This window comes from Leptopilina heterotoma, unplaced genomic scaffold (genome assembly GCF_015476425.1).
Source record: "Leptopilina heterotoma isolate Lh14 unplaced genomic scaffold, ASM1547642v1 Lhet_114, whole genome shotgun sequence".
NCBI lineage: Eukaryota > Metazoa > Arthropoda > Insecta > Hymenoptera > Figitidae > Leptopilina > Leptopilina heterotoma.
The window spans coordinates 2,121,128-2,134,941 of record NW_025110833.1 but is presented as its reverse complement, the minus strand read 5'-3'; the positions used below and the strand labels follow the sequence as shown (position 1 = coordinate 2,134,941).

Below are 13,814 nucleotides of genomic sequence, written 5' to 3'. Positions count from 1 at the left end.
CGTCACCAAAACTACTGTTGCTATTAAAATTACTGAAACCGTTATGAAAATGAATACTCGAATTTTCCAAACTATTTTTTACAATTTCTTGCGTAAAGTTAGCTTTTAATTTCTTCTTCTCATTATTCACTTTATCCTCTTGCCTAGCGAATTCCGAATCGCTTTTCAAATCCGAAAAGACAACAACTCTAAAATCTTCGGTAAAATTTTCCGTTGTACTTCCAGAGTTCTCTTCTTTTTTCTGATTCACTATCGCCGTGACGTTTAATTCCGAATTAAGTGAATTTTCAGTGGTCGTCGAAAAGTGTCGTTTTCTTTTTGACCTATTCGAGCCTTTTTTACCCTTTTTATTTGTCTTCTTTTTTTCCTTTGTATGCTTACTTTCAATTCTAATAATCGCATTATTTGAAATTTCATTATTTGTCGTTTTCTTGACGGAAGTGTCTTCTTTCTGATATTTCGTCGTTAGAATAATAGTTCGATTGAAATCAAAAATCGGTTCGTATTGAAGAACTGTAATCATTGGCGATTTTGAAGATTTCGACAATTCCGTATTTGTGGTAATGATAATATTTTTCTCAGCTTTCGTTAAATCTTTATTTTTCGTCTTCTCTCGATTTTTATTCGTCTCTTTATTATTTGATTTTTTCTTTTCTGACTCTATTTCATTTTCTGACTCTGAAATATTTGTCTCTATTTCATTATTCAACTCAATTTCTTCATTTGAGTCAATTTCTTCGTTCGACTCTATTTCTTCGTTTGACTCAATTTCCTCATTTGTAATTTTCTCACTTTTCCCAATTTTAATTTCTCCGATTTGATATTTTCCGATTTCGTTATTTTCTTCTATTTCATTAGTTTCGACTAATTTTACTTGTTCATTTTTTGTTCTTCCTACAGATGACGATTCGGTGCAATTCTTATTATTCTTCGTATTTTCATTACAATGTTTCTTCTTCTTTTTATTTGATTTCGAATGAGATTGAATGGTGGTTTTAATATTTGTCGTTGATCCGTGTCCAAAAATTTTGTTCCTTTGAGTTTTTTCAATTTTGATAATTCGCCTTGAAACTTCATCTAATATACGAACACGTCATGGTGTTTACGTGGATGAGTATGAGAATGACGACAGCAATGAAATAAAAATAAAACGAGTACATGTAATAAAGATCGACAGGCACGAACGGTTTCGTATATATTTATAGAAAAAGAAAAATATCTTTCTTGTAGTGAGAGAGAAATTTTAAATTTTAAAGCAAATTCAAAATTTATTACTTTAAACAGTCAACTTATACTATCTTGAGAATTTTAAAAATAGCACTTGACAAAAAAAATAAGGATAGATCAAAAATAAGCTCGAAAAAAAGATTCAGAAAAAAATCTTGATAAAACGAATAAAAAATTAAAAAAGAAATTGTAAAATCTAAAATTGTTATTTGTATTTTTATTTTTTTCTTTATTTGTAGGTATTTTATTTTTGAAAATAGACTTTTTGGTAAAAATAAACTTTGAATTATCCAAGGGAAAATGATTAATCGAAGGGGAAATAATTTCGATTAAATTTATTTGGATATTTTTCTAATCGATTTTTATACGTGGGTAGAGGCGCTTTTATCTATATATAAAGAGGGCAAGATGCAACAAGTCAATGGTTTTCTTTCTACTTTGTAATTACGTCACCATTTCGTTCATGATAAGCCGTAAATCCTTTCTGTCGACGTACAACTGTCGATTCATTGCTTGTCAATGTAGGAACAAGGGAGAAAGACAAATACTGAGATAGTCGCAGTGGCAGGAGAAAGATAAACTTTTAAAAAAGGACACAGGAAGAAGCTAATACAACAAGTCAAAAAAAAATAAGAAAGAAAAAAAAAGTTAAAAATATATATGATGAAGGAGAAAATATAGAAAAAAATAGAAAATTGGAGAAAAAGAATAAAATCGGAGAGTGAAAATAAAGAAAAATTAATAAAAGGAAAAATAGAAAAGTGAAAAAATAGAAAATATAAAAAGAAGTTAAAAAAAGAAAAAATTAAAAAGTGAAAATAAATAAAAATTAGTTTTTTTGTTTTTAGGACCTTAATTCTTAGATTCAAAGTTTTATAAAAAAAAATGAAAACAAAGAAAAAATATAAAAAAGAAAAAGGAACAACAAAAAAACTTAAAATAAAGGAAACTGAAAAAATGAAAAAGAGAAAAAAGATAAAAGTGAAAAAATAAGAAAAGAAAATAAATATGAAAGAAAATTGAAAATTCCAACAAAAAAATCAAAAATGGAAAAGGAAAATTAAAGAAAAAGCAGAAAAAATGGAAAATTGAAGACGACAAAAAATGGAAAATGGCAAAGTGAAAATATAGAAAAAACCAAAAAGTAAAAAAAAAAATAGAAAAAGGAAAAACAAAAAAAAAATTAAAATAAAGAAAACTAAAAAAATGGGGAAAAGAAAATAAATGAAAAAAAATTGAAAACGAATACAACGAAAAAATCAAAAATGGAAAAGGAAAATTAAAAAAAACACAAAAAATTAAAATTGAAAAGGACAAAAAAACCGAAAAGTGGAAAAACAAAAAAAGTAAATATAAAGAAAACTGAAAATAAGAAAAAATAGAAAAGTAAATAAAAGAAAAAAAAGAAAAGTGAAAAAGGGAGAAAAGAAAATAAATGAAAGAAAATTGAAAATGAATACAAATCAAAAATAGAAAAGGAAAATTATAGAAAAAAAACACAAAAAGTGAAAAAATGGTTCAAAGAAAATGAAAGAAAAAGATAATTGAAAACAAAGAAAAAATCACAAATGAAAAAGGAAAATTACATAAAAAGCAGAAAAAGGAAAAAAAGAAAAAATTGAAAAAGGGAAAAAATCAAAAAGTGGAAAAATCGCAAAGCGAAAATAAAGAAAAAACCGAAAACTGAAAAAATAGAAAAAGGAAAAACAAAAAAGTAAAAATAAAGAAAACTGAAAAAAGAGAAAAAAAAGAAAAGTGAAAAAATGAAAAAAAGAAAATAAATAAAAGGAAATTGAAAATAAAGAAGAAATCAAAAAAGAAAAATAAAAGTAAAGAAAAAACAGAAAAATGAAAAAAATAAAAAGTAGAAAATTGAGAAAGCCAAAAAAAGTGAAAAACGAGAATAAAAGAAAAAAGAAAAAATTAAAAAGAGCAAAAAACCGAAAAGGGAAGAAATGGAAAATACAGAAAAATAAAAAACAAGAAAAAGGAATATAAAGAAAAATCACAAAAATAAACAGAAAAATAAAAATAACTTTGAAGACAATAGAAAATAAATGAATATAAGAAAGTAAAGGAAATGAGAAAAAGAAAAATGAGAGACAAAATAGGAAAATGATTTAAAGTTGATCAAAGAAGTATGTCGGTTAACTGACTTTTAAAAATAGCAAAAAGGAAGAAAAAGAGGACGAAGAATTGCGAAGACAAAACTTGAAACCGGAAAAATGCCTCAAGTCAGGAAGTCCCTCTTTATGGCTTTTTATGGCTTTTCCAACCTCTATACACATTGTCCTCCACGCGTTCGTGCCTGTACGATAAAGTGCAAGAATGTGTATTGCATTATTACGTATGCATGTGCATTCGGGTTGAATATATAGAAGAAGTTCAAAAAAAAAGAAAATAAAAAATTTCCGTTTTTCTTCAACTTGACCTCTAACCACCTTATAATTTTCCTCTATTACAAGCGAGGAAATTTTCACATTTTAAAACTTAAAGAATACATTTTTACACACCCAGAAAATAGTTTGAAACAAATTAATCATCATTTTTTGTTATAAGCAATTAAATATTATAATTAATATTATATATCAAATAATTTTTTAGACAAATATTGTTTATAAAAAATATGCAAACATAGAAAAAAAGTTTTCGTCAAATCAAGGATTTTCTTAGACTCGTTTTGTTTCACTAAAATTAAATTTTTCTTTCAAACAAAAACACGGTTTTTTTGGTACGAAGAAAATTTCTTTGATTTAAAAAAAAGATTTCTTTGATTTATACAAATTTTCTTTGAATTCAAGACATTCTTTAAATCTAAGAAATTTCATTATACTGACATAGGGCCAAAGAAACAATTCTTTAATTTCTTTGAAACAAATAAATTGTTTCTGAATCAAAGAAAAATTAATTATTTATTAATTAATAAAAATTATTCGATTCAAGTAAATATTTATTTGAGAATAAACAATTAATCGGTTATATGAATCAAATAATTTTTTTCTCAGTGTATAAGTTAATATTTAAATAGAAATGGATTAATTAAATACAAATTAAATCAAACTATGTTCTGTGTGTTTAAATATTTTTTGTAAAAAAGAAAAAAAAATAAATTACGTAAAAAAAATCAATCCTCTAAGAGGAAGCAAAATTTTGTCTTATCGAGGACGATGTATTGACAAAATTTGCGTGTATCGCTCTATTGATAAAACGTGAACATCGATGCATTGATAAATGCAAATGTGACTATCGACGTATATTATTGATAAAATGTGCGACTATATCGATGTCACGTAATGACGAAGCTTGAGAAAAGAAATGTTATTTTGAAGAAATCTTTTTTTAGTGGTGCAAAGTATGTGTATATGTGAGGTGATTGTGTGAGGCGAGAGGGGAAAAAGAGAAGGAAAAATTGTTGTGACTGTGATGGTATATAGTTACCACAATCTTTCTCGTCAGAGCCGTCGTGACAGTCCTCGTAGCCGTTGCACTGCAACCCATAGTCGATGCAAGTTCCGTCCGCGCAGCTAAATTCCGCAGCTTTGCAACCTGCTCCATACACCACACTCATGCTTTTTTTTCTTTTTTTTTTTGCTCTGCTTTTATCCCACCCATAGACCCTCCACCGTATTTTTATACTTTCTTTAACAGTCTTTCTTTAAACATAAACCCACCACCCACTAGTATAAAAAAAAGGTCAAAAACAAATTCTCAAAAAAAGTACAAAGGACAATACTCAGTAAAACTGAATCAGTGCTCTCTAAAACTAAAGTATTTTTTTCTAATTTTTAGTAAAAAAACTACTAAAAATTAGGAAAAATACTGATTTAGATTAGTATACTAATTACTAATTTAAATCTAATCTAGTAGTTTTTTACTAAAAATTAGGAAAAATACTAATTTAGTAGTTTTTTTACTAAAAATTAGGAAAAATACTAATTTAGTAGTTTTTTTACTAAAAATTAGAAAAAATACTAATTTAGTAGTTTTTTTACTAAAAATTAGAAAAAATACTAATTTAGATTTAGATTAGTATACTTATTACTAATTTAACTCTAATTTAGTAGGTTTCTACTAAAAATTAGGAAAAATACTAATTTAGATTTAGACATAGTAAAAATGGAACTGATTTTCACTGACATTATTCTCACGATTTCTATCAATAAAATCATACCGAAAATAAGTTGCGGATATGATTTAAATCGTGAGAATAGATTCACTGAATTTTAGAGACAAATTTTACTGATTCAAATTTAGAGAGTAAAATGAAATCATTCAAGTATTATTCCATAAGAAATTTATTCTATTTCGGAGCACTCTCACAGTTTTAAATGAAACTTGGTGGTTATTAGAATAAATATTTTTTTATTTATTAGAATAAATTTATTTGTTAATATAAATTTCAGGAAAGTCAACTTTTCGAGGCAATAAAATTTCTTTAATTGTGAAATTATTCGAAAACATAAATAACTTTATTTTTAAATAAATATTTAATCATTATTATTTTTCCATATAGGAATTAAGTTTTTCAAAAATTTGAAATTCAATAACCTTTTTGAAACTCAAAAACTTATGAGAATTTATTGTAATATAAAACAAGGAGAGTCAAATGATTAAAGTCATTTCAATTCAATTATTATTTTCTACAATTTTTGACTAAAATTCTTCTTTAAATCAATTATTTTTAATAACTTTTGAAAAAGATTTTAAGAATTTTCAAATCCATTTGTTTACAATTCAATTTTATATTTCGATTATTCGGAAATTCTTCAATTAAATATATATTTAATAATTTATTTAATATATTTAATAATATATTTTATTAGAAAATAAAAACTTTAAATAATTTCAAAAGAATTAGAATTAAATATTTTTACAAAAAAATTAATTACCTATACAGAAATTTTAATAAAAAAAGAACCTTTTCAAAATTCAACACTATAACTCTTCTAATATTTAATTAAAATCTAAAATTTTACCTAAAATGCATTTTTAAATCAATTTTTAATAGAAAATTCTACAATTCAATTATTTTTTTTAATAAAAAAAAATAATTTATTGAATAATTGAATGTTTCTCAAAAAATTGAATTCTCATAAAGAATTTTATCAACAAATTTTAAAATAATTTAATTATTTTGACGATTTTTAATAAAAATTTTTTAAGAATTATTTCGAGTAATTCGATTTAAATTGTATTAAAAATAATTGGAATTCTGCAATCAGTTTTATTATTCATGAAATTAATTGAATTCCTAAAAATAATTTTATTATTTACGAAAGTAATTGAATTCCGAAAAAGATTTTTATTATTTATGAAAATAATTGAATTCCGAAAAAGAATTTTATTATTTATGAAAATAATTGAATCCCTTAAAAAATATTATTAGATATTTATGGAAATAATTGAATTATTGCAAAGAAATGTACATATAAAAAAAATTGTAAATAATTGAATTCCTGTGAAATTTTTATTATTTATGAAAAAAATTAAATGTTTGCGTTGAATTTATTAAATTTTTTTTTCAAGAATTGAATTATTTTGGAAAATTTTTTTAAAATAGTAAATATTAAAAATCATTGAATTGAGGAAAATTTTAGAATTTAATTCAAGTTTTGCAAAGAAATGTATAAAAAATTTGTAAATAATTAAATTTCTGTGAAATTGTTACGATTAATTACTATTTAAAAATTTTAAATAAAATTCATTTTTAAATACATTTTTATTAGAAAATTCTACGAGAATTCAATTATCTAAATATAAAAATAAATGATTTATTGAATAATTGAATGTTTCTCAATATTAAATTATCATAAAGAATTTTATCAATACATTTGTAAATAATTGAATTCTTTGGACGAATTTTAATAAAAATTTTAACAATAATTACATTTTTCGAGGAATTCGATTAAAATTGTATTGAAAATAATTGAAATTCTGCAATTAATTTTATTATCTACGAAAATAGTTTAACTATTGCGAAGAAATTTATAAAAATTCGTAAATACCTTGAATTTCTGTGAACTTTTTTTATTATTTATGAAAAAAATTAAATGTTTACGTAGAAATTTATGAAATTTTTTTTTAAATAATTGAATTTTTTTGGAAAATTTTATTAAAATAGGTAGGGAATTGAAAATCATTAAATTGAGGCAAATTTTTGAAAATAATTGAAATTTTGCCAAGAATTTTATTAAAATTTTTGATAATAATTGAATTTCAGAGAAGAATTTTGTTATTTTTAAGGATAATTGAAATTTTGACGAGAATTTTTATAAATTGTTGAACATAATCGAATTTCTGCGAAGAATTTTATTACTTTTGAAAATAATTGAATTTCTGCAATCATTTATAACTTCTTCAAAATTCAATTTTTTTTTAGTGTTTTTAACTAAAAAATTCTTCTATAAATATGCTCATTGCTATTCAATAATGCTCATAAATAAACAATTATGGCAACCCAACTCATAAATAAACAATTATTTTGGTTCCAACAAGTTGTATTTCTACAACTTTAAACCAAGAAAAATGATTCTACCAAGTTTCACTTAAATTCGTCAGGTGTACCTGAAAAAGTATATAAATTTCTTCCGGAATATCACTCAAAAGAAAAAATTATCCTGTCACATAGAAAAAAGCTCATAAGAACCTAAATTTTCAACTTTTCCTTTTCATATTTTTACCTTTTCTTAATTTTATTCTCTCTTACTTTACTACTGCCTTTCTTAAATTTCCTACAATACTCAGAGAGATATTTAGATTCTCTACTCTCTATATTTATAATTAAAAAGAAAAAATATAAAGTTTTGTCAAAAAAAAAAGAAGGAAAGTTTTTATTTATTAACGAAACTCATAAAGACATAAAAAAAATCTGAAAAACTCTTGGAAGGTGGTACACAACCATGGGGCACGGAGAAAACTAGGAAAAAATTCCTATGTCTCAATGAGTTTGGTCAGTGTAAAGTACTGGAAAATTGAAAAGCTCTGTCGTGCGTGATGGCGGATAAATTAAGTTAGGTATGCATTTACTCGGATGAGGTGGGGTAATGTAGGTGGTGTGAGAATCGATAAGAATGAAAAAAATTTACGACGTCAAATTTGCATATTGCATATATAAATAATTCTTCCTTTTTTTTACGCTGCCTTGTAATGGGAAGGGAGACGAATCAAGCTGACCTTCCACCGAGTAAATGATGCTGGAAAAATTCTACACATGGAATTTAGTCCGCAAATGACAAATTGAACATAACTATTAACTGTTAACTGTCAACTATCAACTATCAACATTTACAACTATTTTTCTGTTAGCTGTTAAATATTTCCGTTAACTGTTAACCTTTCTGTTAACTGCTAACCATTCTGTTAACTATTTTTGTTGGCTGTTAACTATTTTTGTTGGCTGTTAACTTTTCTGTTAACTATTTTTGTTGACTCTTAAATTTTCTGTTAGCCACTGTTGACTGTTAACTGTTAATTATTTCTGTTAACTGTTATTAATGTAAAATTAAACAATTATTACTTTATTCATATTACAACTAGAATCTGTTATTAGTAATATTATAAATAATGTACTTTGCAAGTTAGTTACGAGAAGCGCGACGACTTTAAATGAGCTTTGTTACTTTTTCTACACTGTACACAAACTACAAGATTAAAAAGAAACAAGAAAAAACTAGTTTTCTTATTTAGGAAAAAAAAATTGAATACCATTATTTTTCTAGAGAAATAGAAAGATATTCTTCAATATCGAACTACTTATAAATACTAAAGACTAAAATTGCAGTTACTGTAGAAAGGCAGCGGTCATAATTGCGCCCTTTTATCATCCAAACAGTAACTATTTCGTCAATTTGAATTTTTGTCTTGAAACTTGTAAATAAAGATCAATGTTTCTAAGCGCTTCAAAAATTATTCATTAACTTTATTAATTTCTATCAACTTTACTATATAATTAGAAATAAAAAACGATTTTTAAGACAATTCTCAAAAAAAAGACACTTTTAAAAAAAACTTGTATATATAAAAATTGGTTTAAAGTATATAAAAATTGAGATTATAGTCTGCAGGTGCCTACATCGAGGATTCAGATAAAACTTTCGCCTAATGAAAATGCCACGCCTTGCGCAATAAGTCTTCATAGCCTCAGTAAAAGCTAATCGACTAATTCTCCATAGATTTTAACATATTGTATTTTTTTTTTTTTTTTTTTTTTTTAAATTTGACAGTGGCAAATATTAAAAATTTTCGGTATTCGGTATAAAGAATACAGTTGATCAAGAGTTCGCGAACGTTTAATAAGATCAACTGTCAGAATTATAATTTATAAGTCGAATTATTATTAAATGAGAAATAAAAATAAAAATTAGTGACTTACCACACTGGATCTCGTCGTCTCCATTGCGGCAATCTTGAATTCCGTCACATCTTTTATCTATATTCAAACAGGTGCCATCCAAACAGCGGAACTGATCTGCAGGACACGATGTCACTGGAATTTCAATTTCAAAAATTAAATTATATTAGTGATTATAGGAATAAATTTTCAATTTCCAAATTTCAATCCGGCGATAAATTGTTCCTAACGAAAATATTTCAAAAAATGTTATTTTCCCCGAGGTTTTTGAAGCAACGATAAGTTTAAAAAAAATGAAGAATTTGACTAACTAAAAAAATAAATCAATTTGACAAAATGTAACGAATTTGACAAAAATAAATTTAACGTAAACAAAAAATTTACCAAAAAAATAAATGTACATATAACGAAAATAATGCATTTGACAAAAATTAATTTAGCAAAAGTAACTTAAACAAAAATAAAGAATTATCAAAAATAAGGGATTTGACAAAAATAAATTTAATAAAAAAATTTAACAAAAATAAATTTAATAGCAAAAAATTTAACAAAAAGAACGCATTTGACAAAAATAACGATCTTTTCACGGAAAAAGTTCTTCAACTGGAACAGATACAAATTTTACTAAATTAGCTAAATTTATAGTTGTTTCAATAGATACTTTCTCTAATCTAGAGAAACTTTTCTCTATTCCATTAAGTTTTTTTCTGTAGACAAAAAAATATTTTTAACAAAAATAATCAATTTGACAAAAACGCAAAGAATTAAATAAACAATAAATTACATTATAAATAGTAATACAAAAATAATAGAAAAGAATAAAAATAAGTCATAGAAATAAATAATAAAAATTTAAAAAAAATAATATCAAATATCAAAAATTAATAATAAACCAAAAAACCAAAATAAGTAATAATACCATTGCAATTGTGCTCGTCAGTATAATCGCGACAATCCTGTCGACCATCGCACTTCTGATTTATGTTGATGCAACGACCATTATCACACTCAAATTGATCCGGACCACAGATTCGAGTTTCTGTATCAATTGAAAACAAAAGGAACTTAATAAATAAAAAATGAATCAACTGAAAATTACAAAAAAGTAAATAATAGTAAATAATAGTAAATATAAAGTAAATAATGTTAAATATAAAGTAAATAATGTAAAATATAAAGTAAATAATGTAAAATATAAATAAAATAATATTAAATATAGTAAATAAATTAATATAATTAATCTAATAAAGTAAGTAAATTTTACATTGATATTAAATATCAATATTATACAATTCCGGGAAAATGCAAAATATTAACAGTTGTAATTAAAATTATAATATTGTTGCACTTTCAATATATTGTATAATTTAATTGTTGCACTTTCAGAAGAAGACTGAAATTCTATGTAAATAAATAATCCGATATTGTTAAAAACCAGTGAATACATTTACGCTTAATTAAACTTTATTGCTAAAATGTCAATTAAAGTAATTACTTATTAATTGTATTTATCCGCTAATAAAAACAACTTCATTCACATGCGCAGGCAAATGTCAAATTTCAATTCATGCTTAAAACTATTTGAGTAGATAAAACTTTTAATACATTAGATATTGTGTATACTGTCGGCGCAATAAATGATCCATAGAGATATAAATAATGAAAAATTACTCTTTATGTTCAATATTGCATTATCGATGTGCCTGTATGGATTAAATAATTTGAGAAAAGAAAATTATTTTTTTTAAATATATATAGAAAAAAAATGTAAAAAAATATAAATTTTTTTTTTTTAAATATAAAAAATATTTAAAAAATGCAAAAAAATATAAAAAATTAAGGAAAAAATTATCACTAATTATTATAATTATAATAACTAATAGTAATCTTTTTTTTCAAAATTTCTTTTTATAATTTGCAAATTATAAAAAAAATGATTATAATAATATTTATTTTATTATTTTATTACATTTTACTGTAATATTTTATTTATTTGAATATTGTTAGAGATTTACCACCAATCTTCGACTACTTCTGAATGATAACGATACAACAACCCATATAGCATATTATTACTATTTGAATATGGAATTCTTTGCCATTACCTATTACTTATGTACAAAAGGGTTTATTTGCAAACCCATGAAATGCTAAATAAATAAATTTATGAAATTACATGTAACTATAGCTACAAAATAAAAAAAAATACAAAATAAATTCAAAATAAAAAAATTGTTGAGGAATAAAATGGTGGTTCAATTTCTCCACTTAAGAACGCCAAGGTCACCACCAGGTGGCAGGAGAAATTCCAAGAAGGAACTGAACTGCCATCTAGCGGTGACCTTGGCGTTCGCAGGTGGAGAGTAACATCTCCATATTGCATCTTAAGATGAAATGCTAAACAAATAAATTAATAAAATTATATATGTGATTAAAAATACAAAATAAAAATAATACAATATAGAAAGAGTTACCAAAAAGGAAAAATATAAAATAATTTCGAAATAAAAAAAATACAAAAGAAGAAAATGTAAAATAAAAAAATAAAATATGTACAATATAAGAAAATACAAGATAAAAAATACAAAAATAATTTAATACAGAAGTAAAAAATACAGAAGTAAAAAATACAGAAGTAAAAAAATACAGAAGTAAAAAATACAGAAGTAAAAAAATACAGAAGTAAAAAATACAAAAATAAAAATTACGAAAATACAAAATAAAAAGATACAAAAGTCAAAAATAAAAAGTACAGAAGTAAAGGAGTAAAAAAAATACAGAAATAAAAAAATACCTATGAAATAAAAAATATAAAATGTACGAAAAAATAAATAATTTAGGAGAAAATAAATAAAAATACTTAGTCCTTAGTTTATATATACATATGTATACACCAAATGAGAAGTGAATTTTTTATCGCAAAAATATATTTCGTACTGTTGTGCGATCCACAATAGAGCTCGTCCCTTCTGTTTTGGCAGTCATTTACTCCGTCACATCGTCTGGAGTTTGACACGCAGTACCCTGGCGTGCATTCAAACTCGTCGTCTGTACATTTTCTAGATTCTGCAAGAATTCAATCCAAACTAATCGAAAAAATACACTAACGATATGAGAAATAATCTAAACGACTTTGTTTCTCCAGGAGAATATATATAAAATTGAATCCAGGCAGTCGAAGAACAGAGAAATAAAAGCTTCAATATTTCAAGTTTATTAAGCATAACACAATAATTTTTTTTTTTTTGCCAAGAAATTTTTTGTAGAGAGAGAGAGAAGAAACTGAACACAAAATAACTTGGATATAGATTATATTGCTACATTCAATTTATTGCTAATATTATTTCGAAATAAAGAAGAACATTAAAGATTTCACATACCTATATGTATACAATGTCAATGACTTTTTCTTCGTTGATTTAAATTTTCTTTGGAAAAATAATGTTAGATCAGCTCTGAAGAAAGGTACCAGAAGGACTAAATTATTGCGGGTTATTGTTGAAATTGAAATAATTAGAATGAAAAATTGTGAGGGGATGGGGGAAGTGACAACAATAGAGACGACTGCAAGTCTGACAAAACAGACCGTTTATGACTGTCTATTGTATTGCTTCTCCTATTTTGTTATCTGAAGGTTGCTTCGAACTGTTCGTAATATTATTAAGTGTAAATAAAAATTTATTATTATAATTTTTATTTCTACTTTTAGTTTTACAGATTTTTACAATTTTACGGATTCGGTAAAATTCGGTACAAAATTCATCTAATTTTCATTGAATATTTTATTTGGGGTACATTTGCAATTTTATTAGACAAATTAATATAATTTTTCCAATATTGAGAATTAATTCAATTTCCGTGTATTTTAATATCAAATGTAACGAATGCCCTCTAAAGTTTGTTGTCCCCACTGTACCTTTCTTCAAATCGCTTCAAATTTATTCAAAACACGAAAAGATTTTTTTTTTATAAAATCCTTATTAATAAAATCAGATGTCTGTCTGTACATTGCTTAAAACTTAAAAATGTTAACATGATTAGTTATTATGGACATCAGAGATTCCAAAAATGTTCTTAAAAAATTTAATGTATGTATGTATGTATGTATGTATGTATGTATGTATGTATGTATGTATGTATGTATGTTTGTCTGTCACAAAAACTTTGTACCCCAATCACACAAAAACATGTGAATCGATTTAAGTCCAACTTGGTAGGTTATTAGGTATTGACCCAA

At 24.3% G+C, this 13,814-nt stretch overlaps 1 protein-coding gene across 18 annotated transcripts in view; it reads right to left on the bottom strand.

Moving 5' to 3' along the window:
- Positions 1-13,814, bottom strand: part of LOC122507790 (basement membrane-specific heparan sulfate proteoglycan core protein) — a 282,285-nt gene that overhangs the window by 102,367 nt on the left and 166,104 nt on the right. For 12 of the 18 annotated variants that reach the window (XR_006302150.1, XR_006302162.1, XR_006302152.1 and 9 more), the window contains 4 exons: positions 12,515-12,643; positions 10,497-10,616; positions 9,599-9,712; positions 4,666-4,773 (listed from right to left, as the gene is read on the bottom strand). Coding sequence is in view for 2 of the 18 variants with exons in the window: in XM_043620734.1 (XP_043476669.1) it covers positions 4,666-4,773; positions 9,599-9,712; positions 10,497-10,616; positions 12,515-12,643 (471 nt within the window). In the remaining 16 variants the exon portion in view is untranslated. The remainder of the gene's footprint in view (positions 1-4,665; positions 4,774-9,598; positions 9,713-10,496; positions 10,617-12,514; positions 12,644-13,814) is intronic. The other 6 variants (XR_006302159.1, XR_006302164.1, XR_006302156.1 and 3 more) reach the window with 3 other exon arrangements.